Source organism: Aquila chrysaetos, chromosome 7 (assembly GCF_900496995.4).
Source record: "Aquila chrysaetos chrysaetos chromosome 7, bAquChr1.4, whole genome shotgun sequence".
NCBI lineage: Eukaryota > Metazoa > Chordata > Aves > Accipitriformes > Accipitridae > Aquila > Aquila chrysaetos.
In genome coordinates this window covers 38465045-38491410 of record NC_044010.1, presented here as the reverse complement: position 1 = coordinate 38491410, position 26366 = coordinate 38465045, and the positions used below count along the sequence as shown (strand labels likewise).

At 42.4% G+C, this 26366-nt stretch overlaps 1 protein-coding gene across 2 annotated transcripts; it reads right to left on the bottom strand.

The window, feature by feature from the left end:
- Positions 1 to 1239: 1239 nt before the first annotated feature.
- On the bottom strand, positions 1240 to 25532 carry LOC115343752. 2 transcript variants are annotated; one of them, XM_041124900.1, is made up of 5 exons: positions 25458 to 25532; positions 24756 to 24861; positions 10491 to 10584; positions 8711 to 8796; positions 1240 to 4820 (listed from the first exon to the last, which is right to left on the bottom strand). In XM_041124900.1, exons 1-5 carry the CDS (start codon positions 25482 to 25484, stop codon positions 4795 to 4797), a joined length of 339 nt encoding a protein of 112 aa, XP_040980834.1. In that variant the 5' UTR covers positions 25485 to 25532; the 3' UTR covers positions 1240 to 4794. The 2 variants fall into 2 exon arrangements, 1 of the variants encoding a protein (XP_040980834.1); XR_005932846.1 differs by lacking the exons at positions 1240 to 4820; positions 24756 to 24861; positions 25458 to 25532 and adding exons at positions 7893 to 8211; positions 8427 to 8572 and having other exon boundaries at positions 8711 to 10582.
- Positions 25533 to 26366: the final 834 nt, after the last annotated feature.

The following is a 26366-nucleotide window of genomic DNA, read 5'->3' as shown; positions in this document are numbered from 1 at the left end:
GTTGGCTCTCTGCTAAGAGGTAGGCAGTGCCCATTTGTCGGGTAGAGAAGGATGGCTGTGTTCATATGTGTTTTTCAGGCTACTTAAATACAGATTTCTACTGTATTTTCATTTGTGTTCATTCTCTTAATTCAGCAGGTTTCAATCTTCTGCCATTTAAAGCCGACGACAGATTTTCTAGTAGTAATGGGAAGAGAACAGGCCTGGTAATTTTCATGCATGCAGTTGGCTCTCGCCTCAGGCTTTCTTGTGCACAGGCAATACCTCACACACACATGCAGTGTGGCACTGGGACTCCTGTCCAGCTGAGTGACCTGATGTGCGGGGCATGGCTGGCCCATACATTTAACTTGATGACTGGCTCTACCTGGCTCATCTCGTCATGGAGCACGGGCAAGGTCTCAGAACCACCAGGGAAGTGCCTGGTGGGAGGATCTGGTAGGCATGCAGGGGAATTGGGGTGATGCCCTTGCGGGGGGCTGCCCAGCTTTGCAACCTGTCTCCAGACGTCAGCCTGGCCAGCTCCTGCTATGTGCATCGTGTACTCCGCTGTGTGATAGATGTCTGTCATGTTGCACGAGCAGCATGGTAGTCTGCTATGCTAGGACTGTACTGCTGTTGTAATGCACTGCTTAGTCTGGCTTAAAGGATGTTTGTGCTCAAGAAAGGCTTGGGCATTCCCAGCCCAGGAGTACTGCCAAATCTTTCCAGTGCAGATGGTGCTGAGAAATCAGAACATCAGCTTCTCCTTCCAACATTGTTTATTAATATACTTTGTGACTCCAGGCAAGCCATTTCTTCTCCATGCCTCAGCTTGCCCACTTGTGAAATAGCTACAGTAGTGATTGCACCCCTCTGTACATGAATATTTATCCAAGCATGCAGCCAAATATTTTAAATTGGCTCCTCTTTGTTACCATAATGGGGAGCCTAGAAGCCTAACTTCAGATAGGGATTTGTTGATTGATCAAAAGCTGTTGATATTTAGCCATGGAGTAACAGTGTTATAGAGCTAACGGGAAGGACAGCAGATGACTTTCTATTTCCAGAGAAGTTAAACATTTACTGTTCTTTGGAGCTGTGGGACAAATGTTCAGTGGGAGGGAGGTAGACAGTATCGCACTCTGCAAGACAGCCTCCTAGCTATCCTGTGTTTGTGTGTTTTAGAGCTTGGTCATTCCATTTCTCTGTCAGTTTTTTTATCAGAGAACTCTTTAATCACATAGGCACCTCCTGGACTTGACATTTAAGCATTCTTTTAATAATAAAAAATAATGGCACACAAATATAATGCAAAGATTTCTTGTTAATCACTTGATTTATAAAGTGTTGCGACATTTAGCAATGTTATAGTCAAATGCCTATGTAAATTATGAGTAATAAGAGTTTGACCTCTTTCATCCTTTTCAGAAGACATCAGAGAATTAGATATGGTGTGGGAGAGTTCCCACACATAATATCAGTTATTGCAGTGCTGTGTATTATGACCTTACAAAGCTTCAACCTTGTATTTAATAAAAGTTAAGGTATGTATTTAAATTCTAATGAGATATCATGCATCACTATACATCAAACGCATACCAATAGCCAAAAAATATTTAGACTTTTCCATTGTAGCACTTGCATGAACATAAGACTTTTTTTATGATATTATGATAAAAGCCCAATTGAAAAATATCCATGACCTTTTAATCACAAATGATTTTATGTCCTATATCTTTATTAGTGATTACATTATTTGTTGACAGTTCAGTACTTCAGGACACAAATCGCTGGTTTGTGAATTGTACAGTGCTATTGTACCTACAGTAGAGCCGTCTTTGCAAAAGTGTATGTGTGTGTGTTAGAGGAAGCGGGTTTGTAGCTGGGTACTGCACAAGTAAGTGCTCTGCTTGTTTTCTGTTTATTAAAAGGGCTACAAAGGGAACCAATTAAAAAAACCACTAACCTTTAAGTTTTAAAATTATGTCTTTTTTTTTATCACCTTTGTTCATAGGATTAAGTTTGGCAACTATTTTTTGAATGGTAGAAAACATACAGTAACAGATTGAGAGTTCTCTGTCAGTCACTCTTGGCTTGTGAAACAGTGTGCCACTGTGAGACAGATAATCACTTGTGCAGCATGTAGTAAAGTACACTACAGTTCTAATTATACGTTGTGAACAACTTAAGAAAAGAAACATTCTCCAAGTCATAAAATAGAATCTTTGATTTTATTTGAATTTACAAAAGTCCCCTTTCTTATAATAATGGAAAATAGGTTATTTTTTAAATGCTGAACATAGCCGTATCAGCCTGAGCTGCTTTTTGGGCTTCTTTACTAGCAATGTTGATATCCACTGTAAATTTTAAATTGGTTTGTCTTTGTCAGACTGGAACTAAAGCTAGCTAAAGGCCTTGCTATCCTCAAGAGAGTGTATTTTCATTATTATTGTAATTAAGTTAAATACAACTCACTTTACTATTTCAACCATACAAGCTGCATTTTTTTTCTGTGGGTAAAAACCCGCTTTGTTCAAGAGTAATTCTGAAATAGGAGCAAAACAGTAACATCCTTTCTGGACCCCATATCTTTGAAAAGCTAACAAAGGAGAAAGAACCCCTGATCTAGCGCATGGCAGTGAAGTGATGAATTGCACTGTTCAATCATTGACTTGAACAACTTGACAATACCATCCATAACCTGTGATTTCTCCCTGTCTAACAGTCCCTGAGTGTTACTCACAGAATTTGAAAAAATACATGTATGCTGGAAAAATAGAAAGTAAGCACTTACTTCAACATAAAAGTACTTTTGGCCGAAAGGGTTTATCTGTACAAACACCTAAAGAGATGGAGAGAATATCAGGGAAGTAGATCTGATTAGTCATACCCAGTGGGAGAAGGACTGCAGCTGTGAAGTATTCTGTCCTAAACTTAGAAGTAGACAGCTCGATTGTATTTAACTGCTGCTGGCTAATACATTCAGACAGTGCAAACTCTCACGCTTTTCTAAAGACAAGGGTGGGTACCAGAACATGCTTAATTGCAAACACTTTTTAGATCTGCAGCTGTGGTCAGATAATGTTTAAATGCTGACTCTCACTCTCAGAAGTAAGGACATAGAGAATTATGCCTGAGCTGCCATTCTCCACCCGGACTTTGGATGTGAAGGAAGTTTCTGGGGTAAGATGCTATCCAAGTGAAGCTTCCTTCTTGCGCAGCTTCTAGAATGGGATAATTTTTTTTTTTTTCAGAAAGGATAAACTAGAGCTTTTTGTAGCAGTTAGGAGAAACTTATCTAAACGCTACCTATGTCACAAAGCTCCGAGATGTCAGCTTTGACAAAAGGTTTGGCTTCGGGGACTGAAGAGCTGATGACATGTTTAGCTGTGTGACTGCAAAGTTGGTTGACTTTGTGAGCTCAAGTGACTACTCACTGTCCATTAAAACCGAAAGAAAAGTACAGTGAAAAGGCAGAATGTTACATCTGTAGCAATGCAGGAATACTGGTCCTTTGGTGGTTTATAGGACATTTTGCTTATGGGCAAGAGGAGCAGATTGTTCTCAGATGCCATAGGGGCATGCACATGGGCAGCAATTCTGGCCAGTGCCAGTTTTGGAAGGTCAGACAATGGAGGTTGAGGGTGAAATCACCTCTGTGCAAGGATCCTAGTTCTCGTGGAAGCACAAACTTCTTACACCTAGCTAAATACAGCCTGTTGCGCCAGAGGGATATGCAGCGCTTTGTGTGGGGTCAGGCAGCACCTGGCTGAGCAGTTGTTTAGAGATTTTTGTGGGGTACAGACCACATCCTGAGATCTGCGTATAGACCACAGTTCGTGCAACTTACGTTTTAGCTTAGAAGAAGGTTCCCAGACCCACAGACTGCAAAAGTAATTGACACCTGTGGCTTGTTGCAGTGCTGTGTGAGTCTGCAAGATGCTAAAAATTACCTTTCTGCGCAGCTGTAGAATGCAGAAGACATAGTAGAATCTCAGTAAATCCTAGCAACGTTTTATTTTAAGTTGAGGTTCAGCCAGGAAAGCTGTCTTTTGTTTGTTTGGTTTTTTAGAGAATGATCTGGTCCTGAAAATGGGCATTTCTTGTGAAAATGCCTTTTCAACAAAGTACAGCACTGTACAATGGCACCGTAGCGCACACTGAATAAATCATACGGGGAAATGACTGAGCTTCACCTCTGTACGTCACTTACTAAAATCGGTTCCTTCAGGCTTGAGAGCATGGTTGGAAAGAAGAGCAACAGCAAAGCTATCTCTCTCCCTCTAGTGCCTACAGAGCCAGACTTTTCAGAGTATGACAGCTCAAAGAAAGACTGAAAGAGATGAAAAAAAAAAAAAAAAAAAAAGAGGTGTCTTTCTGCAGTGTATTTAGGACAAGCAAAAGCACATTCACAGCTAATTTTAAGCAGCCTTCAGAATGCAGTATAACACCTTATTAACTCACTTGTAGTTAATCCTTGCATTCTGGTATTTTTAGATCCATCATGCAATTCAGCAGTACTTTCAGCCCATGTTTCCTTTGTAATGGATGACACTGCTGTATTTCTCATTTTAATTTAGAATTAGCTTTCTGATAATAAGCCTTGCTCACACACAAAAGTTATACTGATTTAACTAAATTAATTTAGAAATTGAATTAGTTAAACATGCACACTCTTCCTTCTCCTCCCCCTAATGTGGCCGTCTTAATTTGGCTAAAGGGTGCCCTTTGTCGCAGTCTCGGTGGAACTGGTAAAGGCCTGCCTTCAGCACTTGCCCCGTCTGATCCTCTGCAACGGGAGGAGGGTTCGGTCTAGTTGAACCTCTTGCAATCTGAAACTGTAGGAGGGTAAAGTCACCTTCATAGATTTAGTGCGCTTTGCCAGAGGGCTACCTCCCTTCATCAGTTTTGCAGTGCCAGTAGCCCTGCACGTACTGGATTGCAGCAATTTGAATGGATGGGGTTTGAGGCTTCTGAAGACAGTGCCTCTTGCTTTGGTGGCTTATTATTTTTTGATCACATGGGAACTCCGGGTATGGCTGTATCAAGCGTAAACAGTCCTATTTTGTCTGCGCCTGGTTTTATCTTGATCCAGTATCTCCCAGCCAGGAGGCTTAAGTTAGCTTTGGGCTGCCTCTAATGACCTGCAAATGAAAACAAAGTCCTCTAAACCGTGGTTTCTCTCTGTTATGTATTATCTAATCAGGGCGCTCTGAACAGGCCTTTGGAAACCTGTTCTCTGCACAAGCGCACAAACTAGACTTATCAGGTAGTTTGTGTTAAGGCTGTTGTGAAGCAGAGAGAAACTTAGAGGTCTTCTGGATGATTTTTTTCCTAAATGTATAATGTGCTTACTTACAGAGACATACACAAAAACCCCTCTTTCTCTCTTTAGTGTCTTGTAGGGCACTAGTCAGAGATACAGTACATAAAATACCAGTACAGCAAGAGGTAAGAATTTAGAACAAGGGATGGTAATGCCCCACTGAACATTTTCTGGAGGAAAACAAGGAATGCAAACCAAAAGCAATTCCTCTTCCTTTGTCTTGCTAGTATGTAGGTAAAAAGAAAACTAGTATTTCTAGGTCTGGGTTTGTGTACATGGGAAGCTGCTGGGAAATCAGTGAACGTATGTACTTAAAACCTGATTATTCTGCACCTTTCCCCGCATAGATCCTTTCATTCCATACAAAGAGTGTCCTTTTGCAGTTCAGCTTAATCTGTTTCTAAAAGGTGAAAAAAACCTTGGAGGACCACATGGTCCTCCAGTGCAGAATATCTGCTGCAGAATAAGCTGGTCAGACCCATTTCTCTATGCACAACAGTTCTAGCTTAATTGCAGTTAATCCAGTCAGGAAAGAGCAACAAATCTCTATGCGTAAGAGGTATTTATCAGTCTAAAATGTGACAAGAAAACAATGAAAACTTCCCCAGAGAGTGCTGAGTCTGAGCCCTCATCTCGAGCTCTCCCTTCATTCTACCCCAAAGTTTGTTGTTAAAGAGATTCACAACTTATGTTTGTATTATATCACTGCTTTGTTTGTAATGTTACATTACATGAGGAAATTGTTTCTAGGACTTCACTGTGCTGGTAAATTGTATACCCACCTCTTGGAGAGGGAGGCAAAAGGACAAGTGAATGACATAGCAAGTGTTTATCAGTTGCAAGTATTTTACGTGGGTGCCTGAGTATGTGCGAATTTAGACTCTTCACATGCCCTGAACTGCATCTAATCTTGATGCCCAAAGAAGCTGATGTGAATACAGCTCCTGTGCACATGCACAAACACGGGTAGTGGAGGTGTGTGTCTGTGTACACAGTAGATAGCAGCAGGGAGGGCTGAACCTGACCAAGGCCATTATTCTCTCCTATGATAAGAGAGAAATCACAATAAATCACAATTTTCAGAAAGTGCAGGACAAGTAGCAAAGAGCAATGAAGATGGGGGTTGTCATCCGATCCTCCCCCCCCCCCCCCCGCAAAGTCAGAAAGCCTGTCTTTTAGCCCAGAACAACTTCATTCAATAGCCGTTTAGTCTCTCCTTTCAGAGTGCTGTTTCATTTTCAAACACAAAACTCTCAAACTATCTTGAAGTGATTAACTACCCTAAGCAGAGCAACCTGCAAATGGTATTTCTCCCATCTGACTCCAGTGACTCAATATGTCAAAAGGCCTTCCCTACTCTCCTAATTTTTTAAGGAGTCATCTGAGCCCCTTCTCGCAATGGCTGGTAATCTTCTACAACCCACAAATAACTGTTCTTAAAACGGGTTCATCTCTGAACAGATGTGGTTTGCCTTAATATGTATGATGCTGCAACAGGAAACCAACTTGCTACAGAACCAGACTCACTATTTACAGTAGTCCTGGACCATGGGTAGAAACTTGTGACAAATTTTGACTCAGAAAAAAAAATATGTTAGTCATAGGAAAAAGGGAGAAAGTTAGAGAAATGAATAAACTGTGGGAAGCCAGAGAAAGCCAGACTGCTTTTAAATTGAGGCAGGAGAAATATGATCCATAACTTGTCATGACTAGTGGGAGTAAGAGCGAACTAGGATACTGATTAGGCCGCTGGAGGAACTCTGGTTTAAGGACTCTTACTAAAAGGTGCTTTTTATTGAACCTATTGCTAGGGCAGGCACTTACCGCTTTAATATCTGTAGTTCAGACTGTATTTTTCTGCGTGCATTCTGAGTGTAAAAAGTTATAATGAAGATAGGAAATGAACGTATTTCTGCTTAACCCATGAAGAGAGGCTAAGAGCCTTGCTGAAATAAAGTATCTTCCACAAATTTTGTAATCAGAATAGAGATTACATTTGGAGGGACTCAAAGGTCTCTGCTTAGCATGTAATCTTGCACCCTTTGCAGTGTGCGCTCTGCATGTGTTTCTCTCACAGACTGAGCATGAAAGGCTGGGACAAAGCACATAATTTCTTACTGTCATGGGAGAAACAGAAATGACGAAAGCATTTCCAGTACATTGCTAGGAGGATGCTGAGATGCCACATATACATTCAGAAATTAGTCTTCTAAACAGAGAGAGGACCTGCAATTTCTGTAATTGCTGGTTTGGTGCTCATGTCCACAGACCAAAAGAGAGGGAGCTCTCTTCCTGTTAGGTAAGGAAGGATGGTGGTATCAGCAGGGAGAAACTACTAATCCAAGATGAAGGGCATAGGGAGAAGTCCTCTTTGTTTTGGAAGAACAATAGGAATTGGTCATGCTCATTGCCCCAAAAGTCTTGCTTTAGTCTCTCTTTTTTTTTTTTTTCTCTTTGTGTAATCTGTACTTTACAGATTTATGGAGTATAAGATTATCTCCTTTGACCTCCTCTATATCACAGACCATTCAGTTTCACTGAACTAACCCTGTTACTGAGCGTAACATGTTCAATGAAGTATACCTTGTCTTTGACATAGTGTATCTTGAAGAAAGTGTGCGGTCTTGGTCTGAAGATACCAAAAGATGGAGCAGGCAAGGTTTCATTTCAGAGAGGAATCACTTTCACAGTTTGACAACGGTGCTGCTCTTAGCTCTATTTCTGCGCTCCTCCACTAGATTCCATAACAGGGCAGGTCATAGTTGACTCTTAATGGTTTTCAATATTTCACATATTTGCTGTAACATCCCGAGAGACAGATTTTCCTAGAGGTATAGAGATGCTGTGCTTGAAGTGGGTCTCTATAATACACTCATGCTATGAATTGTGGTAGAACTTGCCAGCTGAGCATAGAAGGGAAAGAAAATTAAATATAAATTCATTCCTGCATAGCTAGAACAGTGAGGATAAATTCCCTCTATTTCCAGGCATCTATATTATATTCCCAACTGGGGATACCGTTAGTGGAGACAAACTGAGCTCTTCTGATCACTTTCTGCTGTGAAAAGGGTCAATCCTCCTTGCTCTTCACACTCCCTCCTACATGATCCTGACTCACCCTTAGGCTGACTTTCATGTTCACCGCGCTGATCCAGCTCATTAACCCATCAGAGAATTGTCCCTTTTTTACTTCTCTGGATTTATTTTCTGCCAGTTCAGTGAGCTGAATCAGCTCAGCGAGGGGTCAGGTGAGTGTCAAAAGTCCTGTAAGGAGGCATGGGTGAGCAACATAGAGGTGGAATTAGGGGAAGGGAGAGGAAAGAGACAGGGAAAAGCATGCAAGGTGAAGGAACAAGACTGCTTCTTTCAACAACAGAAAGCATTAAGATCAGCTGATCACACCTTGTCTGGTTGTATCTTTGGGAAGGTAATTTCCTTGGAGTTTCTGGGGAGTCAATGTAGAAAAGGGAGTTTCTTCAGAAGGGTGGCTAAAAAGGAAATAAGGGGAAGTAATCTAATTTAGACGCATAGGTTAGGCAATGTAAATATGCCTGTTCTTTACTGCAAAGACCCCTGTGGATTAAAGCTTTAAAACACAGTTAATGAGTAAATGCCTGGAAAACCAAAATAATGGTCTCTAAATGCAGAAGTAGTCTTTGGAGAGCTCTAAAAGGTCTCAAGTACAATCAGAAAGACCGTGTAAGTCCAGCGAGCAGAGCATGAGCACCAGGTGAATCGGCTATGTGAAGTCGGTGTCGAGCAAAGGTTGGTGAAGCTGATGTCACTTGGAATTTGCTCAGGCTCTGCCTGAAGAGAAAATCAGGAACAATCCTCTCGTGTACATCTTGTTTTCAGTAGAGTAGAGTTTCCCCTGCCGTTCCCAGCGTGCCACCAGCTCTCTCCCTAACTTTGTTTCTCTCTTGCTCTTTTAACTTCTGCCATTATTTGTAAAACTACTACTGAAAATGACCTACATAAATAAATAAATTGAATGAATAAATTATGAGGGAGAGAACGAATGTGTGAGTGTGTGTAGGTGGATAACACAGAGAACCAGGCTGGTGGGAGCAGCAGGAGCTATCAGTTCATTTGCTGTCAGCGGCAGAGCCCCAGGGAGGGTAAGGACATTAAGTACCTGATTGTGCAAGGTGCCTTCATCTGTCATTTTTGGAGATAATTGAAAGCATTTCCTTACCTTGCCAGTAGAGGCTTCAAGGAAGGAGGAAGGCAGCAGCAGCCTAAACCTGTGATTTTCAGCCTTTTTTTTTAAAGTTTGCAGATCCCTGAGGATTTCTGCTGTAACGAATCTTTTCATAATTACCTTTCATGGAGCCTTTTAAAATAATCAATGGACCCTCAGGGGCCTGTGCAACTGAGTTGCTGGCTTTCCGATAATGCAACACAGGAGAAACTTCCTTCCTGCAAGAGCAAGGCTGGAAGTGTAATTTCAGAGTTGATATTGGTTGTATCCTCTCAGGTACAACGTTTTCTCCATGGAAGACACTAGCCATTATGTTAAATAGCTGAGCCACTGGCGCCTTGCCACACCACCGAACCCTGGGACATTTTCTATACGAGAGCATGAGGTGAACTCTGCAGTGCAGGAGGGGTGCAACGCTCCCTTGAGATTTGCCACATCTTGTCCCAGAGATGAAATGTGCTCATTGCACCGTGTTGTAGAGCCATGCGTGCTGGCAGCTCTTCCCTTCAGGATGGGGCATATACAGCTGGAATTCAACTGGTTGCAGAAAGACATTTGTGTTATTAAATGGATAAATATAGGGGGAAAAAAAATGGTTTAATTATCAGTGGCATTTGCAGTAAGTACTTAGTAATCCTGACACTGCAGCAGTCCTCTCTTTTTTTCTGAAGTAGTTCAAACATTTGTATGATATTTCCAGAGTATAAGATTGTATTATTGTACCTGGTAGATTGAGCAGCTTTTTAAAGAATGCTTGGAGATGTGTGTCCATGTCTGTGTATTTTGTATGAGTACAATTTCCTCTTGCCTTTTCTAAGTATGTGGCTCTATAGAACTCTTCATAGGAGTCTAGGTATCCCTCACAAATGGTAAATGTAGGGCTAGAGCTGAAGAAATTGTCTTGAATTTCCCTTCAAAACAAGTGTAGCTTATTCCTGTTCACTTCTAAAAGATCCAGTTGTTGCCCTGACACGAACTTACTCTTTGCAGTTGTCCATTGGAGCTGTTGTGGGAGATCCAAATGACACGCTGTGCAGCCAGCCCTTGGGTAGATTATCCACTCCCCTGGAGAGCACTGGAAGGGAAAATAAGATTTTTCAATTTTTTGCAGTATTCAGGGTAGCAGCAGAGGAGAGAATAGGATATAAAGGATGAGGTATTGTTGGTTGCAGGCTCTGCCTTTGAGAAGATGTGATGTTCTGAATCGATTTTCACTTTAAACTTGGCAATTGTATATGCAGGAATAGGGAATTACAATAATAAAGCCTGGAATTCATAAATACACTTATAACTCTGGTCAAGTGCAAATCCCTCAGATAGTAAGAAAGGGGCACAGTCTGCCTATCAGTCACAGGTAGAACAGTCTCTAGAGATTGCTCTACAGTGATTGCTCTTAATCAACCCTTTATTCAGCTGCGAGATGCTGTTAACATATAAAGTAGGCCAGGCCGTCATCTGACTGTTATTGACAGCCAGTCCAGTGGCTGAGTCTAGAGTTTGTTGCGGATGTGTGTCTAAGTCCAAGGTTACCTAAGTTAACACAAGAAGAAGGAGGAGAGCATTAAAAGGAAAATTTGGGCAGTTGCACCAGAAACCTCATTATCGTGGAACCGTGAGCCTCCAGAACGACTTGTGAACGTCCCTGCCAGGTCAAAGGACGTTGCCCTCCGTTCCTGCGGAAAACACTGCTTTCTGTAGGACCTGACGGGTCGACATCACTGGCATACTGCATGAGCTTGCTTTGTGCCAGGGCCGTGCAGCAGCATGGCCAGCCCTACCAAGTCGTTTTGAGCCTGGGCTGTGGCCGGTACTGACGCAGCAGCTGTGCTCCTTGCTGCCCTGGATGTGCCACCACCTTTCTGTATCTTTCCTTGCCTTGGACATCTTCTGTTCATCCTCACAGCATAATGTCTTGAAGCAATGGAAGAGGAAGGGAGTCTTGGCCATAGGCTGATATGGGCAGCAGTAAAAATGCTGCCCTGTTAAGAGATTATGCGTGTTATCTTCGATTTGCTCTCTTTTTCAGGCGGTTGAAAACAATAGAAATATAAAAGTATTTACATGACACAGAACCCTCCATCCTGTTTTCAGAGAGAACTGAGCCATAGAAGTACTTAAGGCCTCACTGACAGTCAGCGGGCCGGATCTTACAGACTATTTAGGTGGAAGACCAAACACCATGCTTAGTGGGATTTCTAGAAGATGTCATTACTTAAGGGTCACACTTTTTTAAGAGCAGGCACCTAACTACATAAGCACTTTTATAAACCTATCAAGTGTGCATTTGCATGTGTAGATGTCTAAATATTTATTTTTGTGTGGCGCTTAGTAACTCTGAAAATAAGGCTTACTATCCAGCTCCAGTCCAGAAGCCTGCACAGTCATGCGAACACAGCCCTGCCTCTCAGCAGGGGTTATTAAGTCTGGCACCACATGGAGCTAACTCAGATATATGACTTCTCAACCAGAACTGTACTTGGATGCTTTTAAAAATGCTACCTTATTCAGCTAGAACAAAAGAACTGGAGTTAGTCCACCACCCTGTCAGTGCCCTCTGCTCCTTTGGGTAAGGATTGTCTTCATGTCACTGTGTTGAATATGGCATCCATGAGAAACAACAAAGGTAGCTGCACTGTACTCTTTTCCAGGTATATCATTGTCAGCTTCCTTGTATGTTTCTCAATTCTTGAATCTAAAAAAAACTATTAAAAAAGCTTAAAAGGATCAGAGATAACATTTACTTGTTATTTACACACCTATTTGAAGTTAAATAATTCGCACTGCCTCAGCCACCTTGCCTGATAATCAGGACAGCAATATGGAATAGTATGCGCTTCTCCCTTTCACCTCCACTCTCTCCATCAGTGCTGCAATCCGGTACCCAGAGCACCATCCTGAATACAGATTTTCTTTTTCCTGCTACGCTTATTTCCTTTAAGGCATTTTTTTCCCTCTCTCGTGGATTGACAGACTTATCAACACCAGCTAAGATTCATTTAATATGCCTAACATAAGCCAAACAGTATCCTGTCCTGTCGCTCCATATTCTTTCCTCAGAAAGAATTGTTTTTAGCTGCAATTATTTGCATTATCTGCTTAAATATTTAGCAAATGCAATAGTTTGGTAGTCAGGCATTGCTGTACTCTATTCCAAATTTTAACTCTATAAGCCAATTCCTCAGCTGCCCGGTTGGATTTTTGTTTTGTTTTTCCTCCTGGCTATCATGAGACGATATCCCCAGGAAGCAGGAACAGAGCAGCACCTGGGGCTGGATGCTGCACTCCCTGTGCCTGCGGCTCTGGCAGAGGTGTGGAGGGGGATCCGCACACAGCAGCCCTGCAGAATCAATCCCAGATGCCAAATGTGGAGATTAGTATCACGCGGCAAGGCTTTGAATTTTCATTTTCATTCATTAAAAGGCAATCAGAAAGAAAGAAGCTCCGTTCTCATCCTCCTAAGTGCTGTCATACTCACTCGTATGCGCACATACATTGCTGCCTTTATAGTTAATATCAAGGGATGTAACAGCACAGTAAGCAGAGAACTGTACCAAATTTCCCTGGATTATGGAGTATATTTTTATGGATCCTGTTGCAAAAGGATCATTGCCATTTTTTTTTAGGTTTTAGTATCTTGCAAAAGTATTTCTTCTTTCTCTCCTCTGGCATTAGGCAAAATGTTTCCCTTATTAATCCCCACGGTATAGTCCTAGTTTGCTGCAGATTCTCTGCTGGGTGTCTTGGCTTTTCCCCCAAATCATCACAAACTCTTCTTCTGAATGTGCTTATCCACCTGTAGGAGTACTCTCCTAGGCTACTACAACCTTCCTCCAGGCAAGACTCGATAGAGCAGCTAGCTGTCGGGCAGCAGCACGCACAGGCGCTTTAGAGTCATCCCTTTAATCTGAGGTTACAGGTCACTTTCAAGTGCTGGTGGACAGAGTGCAGGCAAGACTGTCAAAGGTGCCAGCTGAATGCAGAGCAGTCACATGGATATCACCTCTTGGTGATAGCAGCAGAGGAAAAAATGCCTTTACTCACTGTAAAGGCTGTGGCAAGGCATGCCCAACTCACTCACAGTCCTGAAATCGAATGAAGAAAAGGGAGGACTGGCATTTCTTTCCCCTTCTTGCTGTTTACAAACCTGTCTCTAACACACTCGAGGGCTCCATGTTCCGTTTCTGATAGATATGCAAAAGCCTGCGAAGGGTAACTTTGTCTGGCTTCCAAGCTAACGCAGGACCATATCTGGGACATCCTGAGTTTTATGCCCTTGATATTGGCACATCAGAGTACGTGACGTCAGAGGATATCCTGCCTGCAGCTTCCCAAAGTTACTGGGAAGGCTTTGTGGAAGAATATGGCTTTTTACAGTGTGTCACCGATAGACAGCAATGACACTGTCACTCTTAGGGAAGTGACGGGGTTCCTGTCTCAACAGCATGTTCACTTTAGTGCATGTGTTCTGGTAAAAGTTAAAAAATGCTTGTTAGAGAAATTCTTTCAGTGTATAACTGATATTGGCACATCAGGGACACAATTAACATTCTGCTCACGTGGAAGGGAAATGTTAAAAAACCCCCTTCAACTTATTCCTAGTATTTTTTATTTATCATTCGCCAAATGTACACTTTTAAAATTGTAATACTTGCCTAAGTGTAGTATGGTTTTTAGATTGTTTTTAAAGTTTTTTTTCCATTAGCATATCCCAATTTGCAAAAAAACTTTGTTTCATTCTGGTGGACTATGCCCAAATTTAATGGGCATCACCTGGAATGATGGAGCCATTATCAGTACATATACATGTACGTATTTCATTCATGAAAGCACCAGTCTCAGCTCTTGGGGACAGCCCTTTCTCTGCCATTAGACAAATGGCATTGAACGTTCAGAGTTACAGAGCAGCATTCACCTTCTTTGGCAAAGGCTGTCTCTGACCTTCAGGAGAGCATGTGAAAGTGCGTACAGGGTAAAAGCAATGAGCAGTTCTAGTCTTGTAGTTTGCAGGCAGGTACGTGTCCCTGTAAAAAGAATGTCCTCATGGTACGGGAAATCTGTCCCAGGAATATAAGAACACGCAAATCCTTGAGGTATAGACTGCTAGAGATAGGGAAGTGTCGGGAATATGCTTGCCCTCTTCTAAACTTTTCTAGGCATGCAGGTTTGGCCATTATTGGAGAAAGGGGTGCTGGGCTAGATAGACTATAGGTCTGAGTGGGATATTCGTTATTAGAAGTGGTCAATGCCTGAAAGAACCAGGTGATCAGGAAACGATTTTTTCATGCATTTCTGCATTTCCATTGGCTTCAGCTGAGATGGTAGGTCTCGGCTCAGAATCAAGCTAATGGCTTAGAAGTGTTTAGTCAGCACAAGCAAGTATTTTCTGTTCCTTTTTCAAGTTGTTTGAGTCTACTGAATAGCCTCCATAATCTATTTCACCATTAAGAAGCAAGTATAAGCCACATACTGTGGATTACGTGCTCTGTCGTGGTCAAAAGGTGGCAGATGGAAATGAAAGTTGGTTAAGCAATCAATTAGAAGAAGATGCTTGTCGTATAACAAACAGAAGTGACTCATGCAACGTCCCCTTCCCCCTCCAGTCACTGCATGAATCACCACACCTGTGTCCAAGGAAAGGTCAATTCAGTTTCTCAGTTCTTGGATGAGTTTTCAATTTTAAAGTACTGCAGGATCAGGACATTATTTAGTGTGAAGAGTTGTACAAGCTGTTATTCAGTTTTAGCGTGTGACTACAGTACAATTCTATTAGAACTCTGTCTCAAATACACTCAGTGTGATAAACATACATCTTGACTAGCTCTCGCTGCTGACGCAGATTTTCCTCTTCCAAACTCCTTTGGTGTTGTCTCTTGCTCTGCCTTGTTAATGTTAATTGTTTGTCTTAGAAATGAAGAGTGAGGAGATGAAGGAAAAAACATTTTTGCTGGAGGAAGTTCAGACTCATTTTAAGAGGGCCAAGGAATTGGAATTAATAAAGTATTACTCTTCATGATATCAGCTGCAAACCCATCCCAATTAGGCTAAGAGGGGCATTCACTTTTTTTGCTTCTCCCTCACATTTGGGCTGTACTGACCTCTTCCCTGTATCACTCAGAAGTTAAAGGGAGAATATGTGCTGCTCTGGAAAACTTCAACTTGTCAGAAGTGACACGGTGTTGGTACCAGGAAGGCTTCTTTCATCCCATCACCTGGATTTTCCGTGACTCTCCTCCTGCTCCCAGCCCCATCTGTTTCCATACTACACACTCGTTACCAGGGACTGGAAGAGTACGAGAAGAAATTCATCCTAGTATGGATTTCTTTCACGGCACATTTCTCTCATTCCTATTTTGTCTTGATCTTCTGTTAACTATCATAAGATAAAATCAGGCAGCTTGACATTTTTATTGTGTTTTCCACACAACAGGTTGGGTTAACCTATATGAGACTCCCGTATGTAACTTACCCAGCTAATTTACGTGGAAAATACCAACTCTCTTGCCCTAGCTTGGATTTGAGTTTGAATAGGTACCTCAGTGTAAGAGCAAACCTAATTCCAAAATGAAGACACGCTTTTTCCCCATCTGAAGTAGTTTGTCTTCCTGCACAGATGCAATATAAGGGCACATATATGTTTTTCTGCTGTTTCATTTTCCTCCTTTCAGTTGTACACTCAAAAAGCAGGGGGTGAATGGAAAAGAGATGTCCTGGCAAATCTGGTCACTGCCATTACCATACCTGCCAAATGAATAAGGAGGCAGCAAGCCTTTTAAAATAAGGTGTTTAGATTCTATACATGGGATCATGCTTGATATTTTAAAACAAAATCCACCTATTTCTGTCTGCATCTCATGCAAGACTGCACACATCTTGGAAAAATCAATTGAAGGGTTTCTGTGTTATGAAACATAGGCACTTTATTTTTTTTTAATTATTGCACTTAGCTTAAGGCTATGTGTCTCTGTGACTGGCCAGCCTGGATCTGTTAAAACTCCTTTACAACTCAGAATTCAACAGCATTAGTAGTTTTGATTGCACTAAATTGTTATTGAAAATGCTTGTGCTGAGTCTGCCTTCAAATATAACTAAAACAACCAGAATGTAGCTCTTCCTATTGATTATTTAGCCTGAATACAAATTAATAAGGATGTAGTCCTCCATCTTTATGTTTAAAAAGAATTCATTTGCTTATTTGGAGGGGCCAGAAAGTAAGTTATGGTGAATGAAGTGGAAAGAGCACTTTTGCCCACTGGACTGTGGGTTTGAAACGGAACAAAATCCTCGACAGTTTTACCAGAGAGGGTTTGAAGAAGCCCATCAAAATGTTTGTACGCAGACTGGCCCTGCAGCATAGGAGCAGCAGAATGCACTGCCACAAGGGAGATCTGTCTAGGTATTTATACCATGCTCATTGCCATGGTAACAGAAAACCGTATGCAATGTAGACATTACATATAGAAGTGTTTGTGCTTTCCTGCCTCTCTCACACTCACTCTTTCCTTCCCCCCCAACACCGGGGCTTTTATGGATGCTTTTATAGCGAGGAGGCCCCGTGCCAGAGAGTGACTTGCACTGATTCCCAAAACCTTGGGATTCCTGGGCCAGACTGGTCCAAGTGCCCCCTGGACTGCACCCTTCAGCACTGGATCCTCCAGCCCTACGGCCACCCACCCGCCACAGGTGCTCCTGAGCCCCTTGAGCGTGCCTGGCGATTTCGGTGGATGGTAAGAAGTCCCTCAGCAGTATCTGAAGGGCGTAGCTGTAGAGAATGATCACCAAGACTTAAGTCATAGTGAGTCTCCTGCCTCCCCAGGGATGCGGGACGTGGCAGCCACGGGGCAGGATGCCCCGAGCTCAGACTTCGGTGGTGGGCTATCTGCCAGATATACTGAGCAGTTACGAAGGGATGAGTACAAGAGTCATGTCCTCACTCCTATACTGCGAGGAAGCACGGGTCTAACACCGTGCTGCTCTCTGGGCCCTAAAATGGTTTGGAGCGTGGATGTGCCCGCTTCCACAGAGCTGAGCTTGGTTTTCAAACTCTGGACCAGCACACTTCATGGATTTCCTGCTTCTTTAGAGAAAACATTTTCTAGTTGAGCAGCCACATCCCAGAATCATTCGAGACGGGAACTCTCCTTTCTGTGGTCATATCTGGCACTGACCAGAATGTGAATTTTAGATAGGTATTAACCATGTTTTTGCACCTCCATACCTCACCGGCATGTCGTGAGACTTTTTTTCATTAATATCACTGTAAAGTGCCTGGGAGCTTATCAAATGAAGCCAATACCAATAAAAGTATCCCAACTGATTTTAAAAAGAAATGAGTCTATTTCTGCTTCTGCCTATAAAGGAGATCCACCCTAAGAGTTGGGTAATTGTTAAGCTTTGTCCCTCTTAACCCATGTCTATATAATTTGCAAAGCTGGGTTTAACACGATGCTTCAAGTTAATATGCTGATACAAACTAATTTTCTAAAGAAAAAGGCTGACTACAGGTCTTCAGAAGGAAATATTTAGAAATGCTCTGCTTAGTTTTATGGCAGTCTGTTGTACTAGCCAAGAAAAATGCAAGGCCGGGTTTTGGGCATTTTGGAGCAGTTAGAGACAGGAGTGCTGTGGAAGGAAAGTGCATGTTACCTCTTGCTTCCTGCGGACTTCTCCATGCAATAAAATATTGCTGTGATGGGGTTCAAAGAAATATACCTCAGTCTCCTTGACCAGATGGAGAGTTTATGAATGGCAGGGAAATTAAAAATCCAGGAGATTCTGGAATGGGGAATTGAGATGTCTAAAGCCAATGGAAAGGTGCATTGCAATTACAGTATATTGTTGTTTTTCTAAATCTGTTAGTCTATTGGTTTAAAAATGGTTGTATTGTTAACATAGTTACTTCTTTTGCTGTAGCTACACGCTTAAGTAGGTATGATACAACACCAGAAATTGCTACCTGGAGATACGGTATTTTGTACACAGTATGATTTCTAATTGCTTGAATAATACTGCACAATGGAATAATTCCTTACTCGGTGAGAGTTGTTTCTCAGTGCTTGAGATATAATAACCTCTTGGGAAGTCACGGAGCTGCAAACTATAATGATCTATATAGAGCATTTTGCTCAGTCTGTACTTTTAAAATGCTCAGCATTCAGAAAAAAATGAATCAGGAGAAACTGGTAAAGTAAGTTGCAGCAACTGAATGAGATGGCTCTTCAGAATTATATATAGAACCCTTTTTAGACGCCCACAGTCCCTATATTAAAAACAGTGATTCAGAAAATCAGCCAGCAGATTCCTGAACCAAAGTATTGTGTGTAATTTTTGCAAGCCACATTTTAAAAGATGCATTGTTTACAAGACTGAAATGAGCATTACAAGACACTTTTTCAATAAAGCCATTTTGTAGTGTAGTCTCTTTACTTGGATAAGGGCTCTTTTGATGTTGCTATTTTTAATATACCAGTTCAATTTGTTATAAGCATCCATGCATTTATAAAAATGAATTTTTTTCTCAGAAATATGTAGGAAACAATTCACCCGTGAATGTACACGGTAATATTAAAAAAAACAACAGAGCGAGCCTGAAAATAGTAGCAAGGACATATCTCCAATGCCTACAGCAAAGAACCTGGAGTTGGAAAGCTATTGTGGTTAAGCCTACCAGCAAGTCAAGTATTTGCCATCCAAATCCAGAATCACCTTTTGCTTTTAAAAAGACACGTACCACACTCACTGAGCAGGACTGAAGGGGCTGACTGCAGCCCAAACTCCCTGCATCACTCTTCCAGTCCTCCTTACAGGTGAAGGGCCACCTGAAACATTTCAGTTTGTCGGTCAAACCACAGTAGGCAAATGTTAGTTAAACTCCCTGGAGGGAAAAAGCCGTTTTTTCTCATCAGCTGAGTTGAGCTAAAGGGGACGTCTCTCTGAAATGATACCACCTACTGTCCAGGCACAGGACCTCCCAAGGCCAGGGAGGTGCCTTAAGACCTCAGTGCCGAGGACCCAGCTGGCATCAGGACCTGGTACGGGGCCAGCAGCTGCCCTGGTCCCAAACCCCAGCAAGGTTTAGGATGCAGTCCGGAATAGGAGCTAGAACATTTTTTAGAAAGCTGCAGTTTTTCTGTATGAAGGCATTCTCGCTTCTTACCAAGCAGTGAGACAGGTCAGAGTAAGAAGTCTCCGGCTGCAATACACAGCAAACCCTCGTGGACAAGAGCCCTGTCAGGGGGGACCCACAGACCCAGTCCTGAGTGCCAGGAGTCGGACGGCAGCTGCTCTTTGCACAGGGAGCCAAGGGGATTGTGTGTCCTTTCCCTTTCCTCCGTCCTCATTCACAGCAGAGTGAGAGGGTGACGATCCAGTACAAGCAACACCGATGGTGGCTCTGCACGTTATGTAGGCACTTCAGTAGACTGGAAGCAAAGGCAGTCCCAAATGCAAGCTAATACCTATTGAAAGGTCGTGTGCCCTGAAACAATTCTATACTGGTGTATGTTGATGAGCCTAGGTCTATTTTTTAAATAAAGTTCTTAGTGTTATTGACCCACCTGCCTAAAAGCATAAGCCCAGACTGCAAAGCTCCCAGCAGACTGATAGCTGGGTACCAACGACAGCCGCCCTGCTTGCCCAGACTGAGAAGCTGTTGTGCAAGAGCTGCCAGCCCTGACAGCAGCTGCCCGGAGCGAGAATTCCCCAGAGGGATGGCTCTTTGCTCAAGCCCTGCTCAAAAGCCTTGAAAGAGAGGAACTACCTACCGCAGAAACCCTCCTTCTCCAGTAGAGAAAAGCAGCATATGACCTTTTTGAATGCTCTTGCCCAGCTCAGTATTTAATTTGTGTTCTGAATTATATTCTAGACTCAGTACGGAGCAACACTGATGGTGTCTGTGCATATCATATGGGCATGTAAGTAGACTGCAAGCTGAGTAACAATTCAAAAAAAGATACACCCTAAGGATTTTTTAGGCAATTATGGCTACCTAGTTGGACTGAAGAACCGTAGCTATTTATATCCCCTTCCTGGCTCCTCTGCTCCAACAGCAGTGGAGGAACTTTCTGAGATATCAGTCAATGTTTCATCCACTGCTATCTATGATCTTTCTCTGGACAGAATAAATGGTAGGAAGGGCTTTTCTGGATGGAAACTAATGGTAACTCTAGTACTTCAGAGAAACAACAAGACTTTGCTTCCCTCCTAGTGTTAGCAAGGAAGAGAGGTCTGCCATATAGGATATGACATAACTAAAAGTAGCTGTCATATAGGATGAAAGTAAGGTCAAGAATAAGGTACACACTCACGATACCTTTGCTGTTTCAGACTAGAAATCAGTGCTGTGCCATCTTCTGAGTTAATGTGAAGATCAGGCTTTGCTGGACGCTAATATAAAGGGAGAAACCGTAGCACAAGGGCAATTACTGGCAGAGTTCCCGTAGACGTTAAGGAAAGGCAGAACTCATACAGAAGGAATTTAAAGCAGTTGGTTATATTTTGAGTGTGGCCTCTTGTGTACTATTTCTCCAGTGCTTTTCAAAATGAAGCTGGTGCTCGCAGAAAGGGCTGTCTTGCAGGCCTCCATTCCCCTGCAGAAAATCCCTTAGCAAGACAAGGCTTCCCCTTCTAGCCTGTCTCAGGCCTGTGCCGGAGCAACCTGCTTTTAAAGTAAGCGTTAGACCACGTCAGTGATTGAGCTTTCTGCAGAAATTGCCAGCAAATGGAACAGCAGCTTAGACAATTTGGCCTAGTGGAAGTAGCTCGGCTAAGGTCTGAGATGGTTACCTATGTATGAACAGTCCGGGACGGTTTCGGGAGGCACTGGGCTAAGTCCACACTGGTGACGAAGACAGGAGATAGCCAGTTTTATTCTATTGCCATCACTTGGGGAATTAAAGCCCTTGGAGGTGGCACCAGGAAGAAATGAAGTGTCAGCCCTCAGAGAAAGCTGTGTTCAAGGAGAAGGAGATTCCCCTAATAAATCTTTCACTTGCTCTCTCCGAGATCGTGTCAGCCTGCCACAAGTCTGCAATACTTTTCTCTAAAACTCCACATAACTCAGAGCTAGACAAGCAAACAGCACTTCTACAAAATGCGCGAGGTTCTAGCAAGTGACAATTGTATCGTTCATCCGTTAGAGAATACATCGGAGGTATCCCGGCTGTGTGTTGATTTGTGGGAAGGGTTGCGTTTAAAACTGGGCTCTGACTGTATTAGCTGACCAGTGTGGGGCATTGTGCGGGGTTGTATAATCTGAATGAAAGACCTTATTGTAATGAGTGCCGCTTATGGCATAGAAAATTGTTGTGAGGTTTTCAGGCTGAAGTCTCATGTTAACACTATTCCAACACTATGCTATTTGTGCAGAGATTGTGCTGTGTTCCCGTAAGGAGCTTTTGTAAGACAAGCCAAATGAAAGATGAGTATGCTGGAAAGGAAAAAAGAAAAGAAAACCAGTGTATGGATTGCAGAAGCAGGGGTATACTGGAAACCTCACCATCTTTTACTCTAGCCTTTCTACAATGCAAGGTTACATCCACTGACCATAGCATTTTTCTGTCTTCTATTATACATTCTTACCCAGCAATTTTGCATTTAACGGTAAGTGCATGAAGAATATTAATGCATACATAAATCAGGACAAAACCCCAAAGTTGATAAAGCCCAATGTAGACAGACTGGAGCATTAGAGAAGAAACCAAGGGAATAAACATAAAAGATCAAGACCTGAGTTGGACTACAAATGGTTTAAACCTATGTCTGGACTACCAAAATATGTACAATCACATTAGATCACTTTTCAGATATTTGGAAGCAATACAAAGTTTCCTCTGTTAGTAAATTATTCCCTTAACTGTCCACTACAGAGTTTCTTTCATTTCCTCTCCCAAACATCTGGCAGTAGATGCTGCAGAAGCCCACAGTCAGCAAGATACGCAAGCAGGGGGCTAACTTTAGTTCATGAGTCATCTCTGTGGCTCCAGTGGGACAGTTCAGGTGGTTAAAGTTAAGCGTGTACTTAAGTACTTTGCTGAAACGAAATGAATCTGTGCCAGTGAGGGGTTACTGCATAGGTGGAGAACCGGTCGGCTGCGTAACTGCGTGTCCTTAACCGTTTGTAAAAGGGATTAATTTAAAATGTAATTAAAAGTCACACCTCTGCTGTGAGAGCAGTGATTCCTAAAGACTTTAAAAAAGCGGACCGCTATCAGCCTTTACAGTCTCTCGCAGGCCCCCGGTTACTATCGAACTGTTAATTAGAAACACTTTAATCAGGTTCAGCAGAGCAGGGAGTGATTGCTCACCCTTGACTTAAAGGGCTCAGCGAGCCTGCGGGTCACGGATAGAAAACCCCTGCTCCAGAAGAGGGATGCCTGCTCTGTTACAAAATTCTGCTTTTCTGTTAAGAACAGCTCAGTTACTGACCTATAACTACATTCCCAGGCAAAAATTTCAGTCGATGGAGCCACCATTCACGAGCAGCCATTTCCACTGCAGAGGCACAAAACCAGGGTGCTTCCTCTCCGCCATCCAAACGTGTGTGGAGCTTAAAAATCCTTGTTTTTTAAAATTCCATTTGGAGCCGTTTTATCCAGGCCACGGTGAGCGCGTTCTCTGAAGCCCTGATCACCACAAGGCCTGCAATTAATTCTGCTCAGGCTGTGGTCTTGTCTCCGCAACGCCCCGAGTGTTTGCTTTCCCCCCGGCTCTACCGCTACAAACCCAGCCACAGGTCACCAGCTGGCGGCTTAGGTGGGCTTGGGGCTTCGCAGTAGGCACATCTGAGCAGCACCCACTAAGGATACAAGACTTGCATTACCATGCCTATAGAGGAGCTGTATGATGCCTCCAAATAACCCTTTTAATACAATCAAATAATTATTTGTAGCTGAAAGAATGGTTTCAAAACTCTTTAAGAGTATCCGTGTCACCAGTAATTCCTTTTTTCTGAATATAAAAAACGAAATTCAACTTTTGCCAAATACAGAGCAATTTTTCCTAAGCCCTAATATCTGTATAGTATTTCTCCTTGCACATTTTTCCCAACCTGTCAAAATCATAAGACTGAAAATTATAAAGCCAGCAGCTTTGCTAGAAAATGTCAGGCAGCCACACATTTTTCAGAAGAACAACAGAGTCTATTTTATGCTGGGCAGCATTGTTTAAAATTGAGTTTCGAAAGTCCCCAATTTTTCATTTCCAAGTCAAGGCTAATGGAGAAATTTCACTTCCAAAGGTAAGATATGGAGCAACTGAAAACGGGGATTTAGAAAAGAACTGCCATCTCAGCAATCATTTTGAACATTAGTATCTTTTGACATTTTAATACTGGTGGCAGTGATTCACCTAGCAGAGAGACTTAACTAGGATTTGCTTATATGTCTTTCAAATACTAAGCCTCAATCATCAGTCTTTCATGTCGCCTTTTTTTCCTCCACAGGGTCTCTATAAGCATTCAGGGCTTCTCTCATCCCTTGAATCTTCATGCGGTATGGACTTTATTATTTACTCCCCATTCAGCACGAAGCGAATTTTTCCTTCCTTCACTAGTTTTAATGTGTGCCTGTTGAGCACGGCCTGAACTGGAGGCATGTTCCTGGGGTGGAGAACCCGAGCTAACGCCACGTGATGGTGTCTCCATTTCTACCTGGCTGTAAACTCTGCACTGCCCAGAGGCTGAGATCGTGCACGTGAAAGGCAGATTGTAGCAAATGAGTTAAGAAAATGAGTGTGAAGATAAGTAACAGCATTAGAGGAAACTACAGAAGGAAGTTTTGAGTTGTCATCTTTAAGAGAAGTTAGCTCGGGACTTTTTTTGTACGGTGCATGGAAAGGTTGCTTTGGCCAGATCCTGGGGAATGGATGCAAGACAGCATTGTCACACACTAATGCTCTCCTGCTGCTAAGCAAATATCATGGCCTTTATTTGAATACACATGCATAATAAATCTTTGGCAAACAACCCACAAAAATTACCAACAGTTTCCTTGAAATTAAGAACATTCAAGTATTTCTCCCTTGCAAGAAATTTTTACTGCAATGCCTCTGTTCTAGTTGAAGGGCCTTTTCCAGTCCTGCCGCACAACGAATTGCCCACCTTCCTTTTAAATCACCACTGGCAAAACCTGAGCGGCAGCCTGCCAGCCTGGGCTGGGCAGGTGCCTGACTTCATTTCAAGGCAGGCGGAGGGAAGACGCTTCACGCTGTCGGAGAGGAGCAGCATTGAAACAGCAAATGGAAGTGACCTGCCGTGGCAGAGGAGCGGAGTGGTAGCGTCAAGAAGTGAGGCCATTCTCTCCACAGGATCATCATCTGCACCATTTACGTACATATATAGTCCTTGCAGGCGTGTTTCCTGCTTATTTCGGCTAGAGGAAATAAGGTAGCAGGGAATACAAAAGGGTCAGGCAAAGGACCTGTGTCAAATTACAGCTGGTACAGCTGTCCCTAGAGCAAAACTAGGCTGCCCAAAGAAGACTACAGAGGAGAGGAAGGTTAGTCTAGTAGAAGAAATTCTTCTTTCTGCTCCTTTTTCCCCAGCATCTCTTTTCCCTTCCCATACCTTTCCCCTGACTCTTCTGTCCTGCTTCTGTTCCTTATAGTAATTTCAAAAAAGTTCTTGTAATTTGTCACTGTTTCCTGTGCAACCAAGTAGAGAGCACAGCCTGAGCATGAATGCTGACCATCTCACAGCACAGTCTGGAATTAGCCTTGTACCTCCCAATTTCCCCTCTTGTCCCCACATTGTCCCCATTGAGGTGCTTCACACTGAATGTATCTATATAGCATAGTCTCACACGCTGCTGCTGAGAGCCGTCAAGGAGCTTTTCTTCCAGCAGTCACTTATCTATGATCCAACAGGCATATAGACTTCTTAAAACTTCTTCTTTAAAAGCATTTTCCTTTACATTATCCAAAGTGATTGTTTAATAGTAGCCTAAATTTACTCACTTGAAATGCATACCCAAACTTACGCATCTGTCACACCTGCCACCGACAGAATCGTAGCAATGTGCTGGATTACTGATCTCTAGAGACACAGTTTACCACTCCAAACACTTGAAAATGCTTCTACAGGGCAAAGGCTTATATCCAGGCCAATTACTTATCTAATGCAAAATTTTCTGAGGATCACTTCCATTTAGAGAAGAGGTCAAAAAAACCCCAACCCCAAACCCTCTCAAAAAATCAGTTTTCAATTGTTCTGTGCTAAAGGAATGCAAGAGTGTTTGATGCAGCAGTCATATTAATGTGCTCTGTAAGTCTGTCTGGAATAGGAAAGGAATATAAACAAATTATTTCATACAGTGCAGTTCTGTCTCTGACAGAGAGGAAGTGAAACTGCAATGACACTAGTTAACCCTTGTAAGATCAAGTATTAGCAGCCTGGCTTAAATGACAACATTGTTTTGCATGTTTTCTTGTCCCAAGCAGAAGCAGAGACAAGGGGATATGCACTCTTAAGAAGAAAGAAGCTGTCAGAGCGTATGCCTGCCTCCTTTCAGAAATGTTACAGGAGTGCATGTTTTTTTACAAAACCAGATAAATGTTATTATGCCATGGCAGTTGTGCCCCCTCATTTAAATAAAACAGTAGATGAAGCCCAAATTTAAGGAGGGAGAAGAACTTGTTCTTAAACATGTATTTTACACTTACCTAAGCATCTCAGACATGTTAAGAATGAATGTAATTTGAACAGATTGTGTACCATTTCATAAAATAATGCAAATAAAGTTTAGCATTCTGTGATGAAGTGTGACTGTTTAAAAAACTCTCTGAAAAGTTTATTGCCATTAATATGCTAAATAGCCCATCACTAAGAGCCCCAGAAGGCATGAATCGAAATCAGCAGTCAAAACC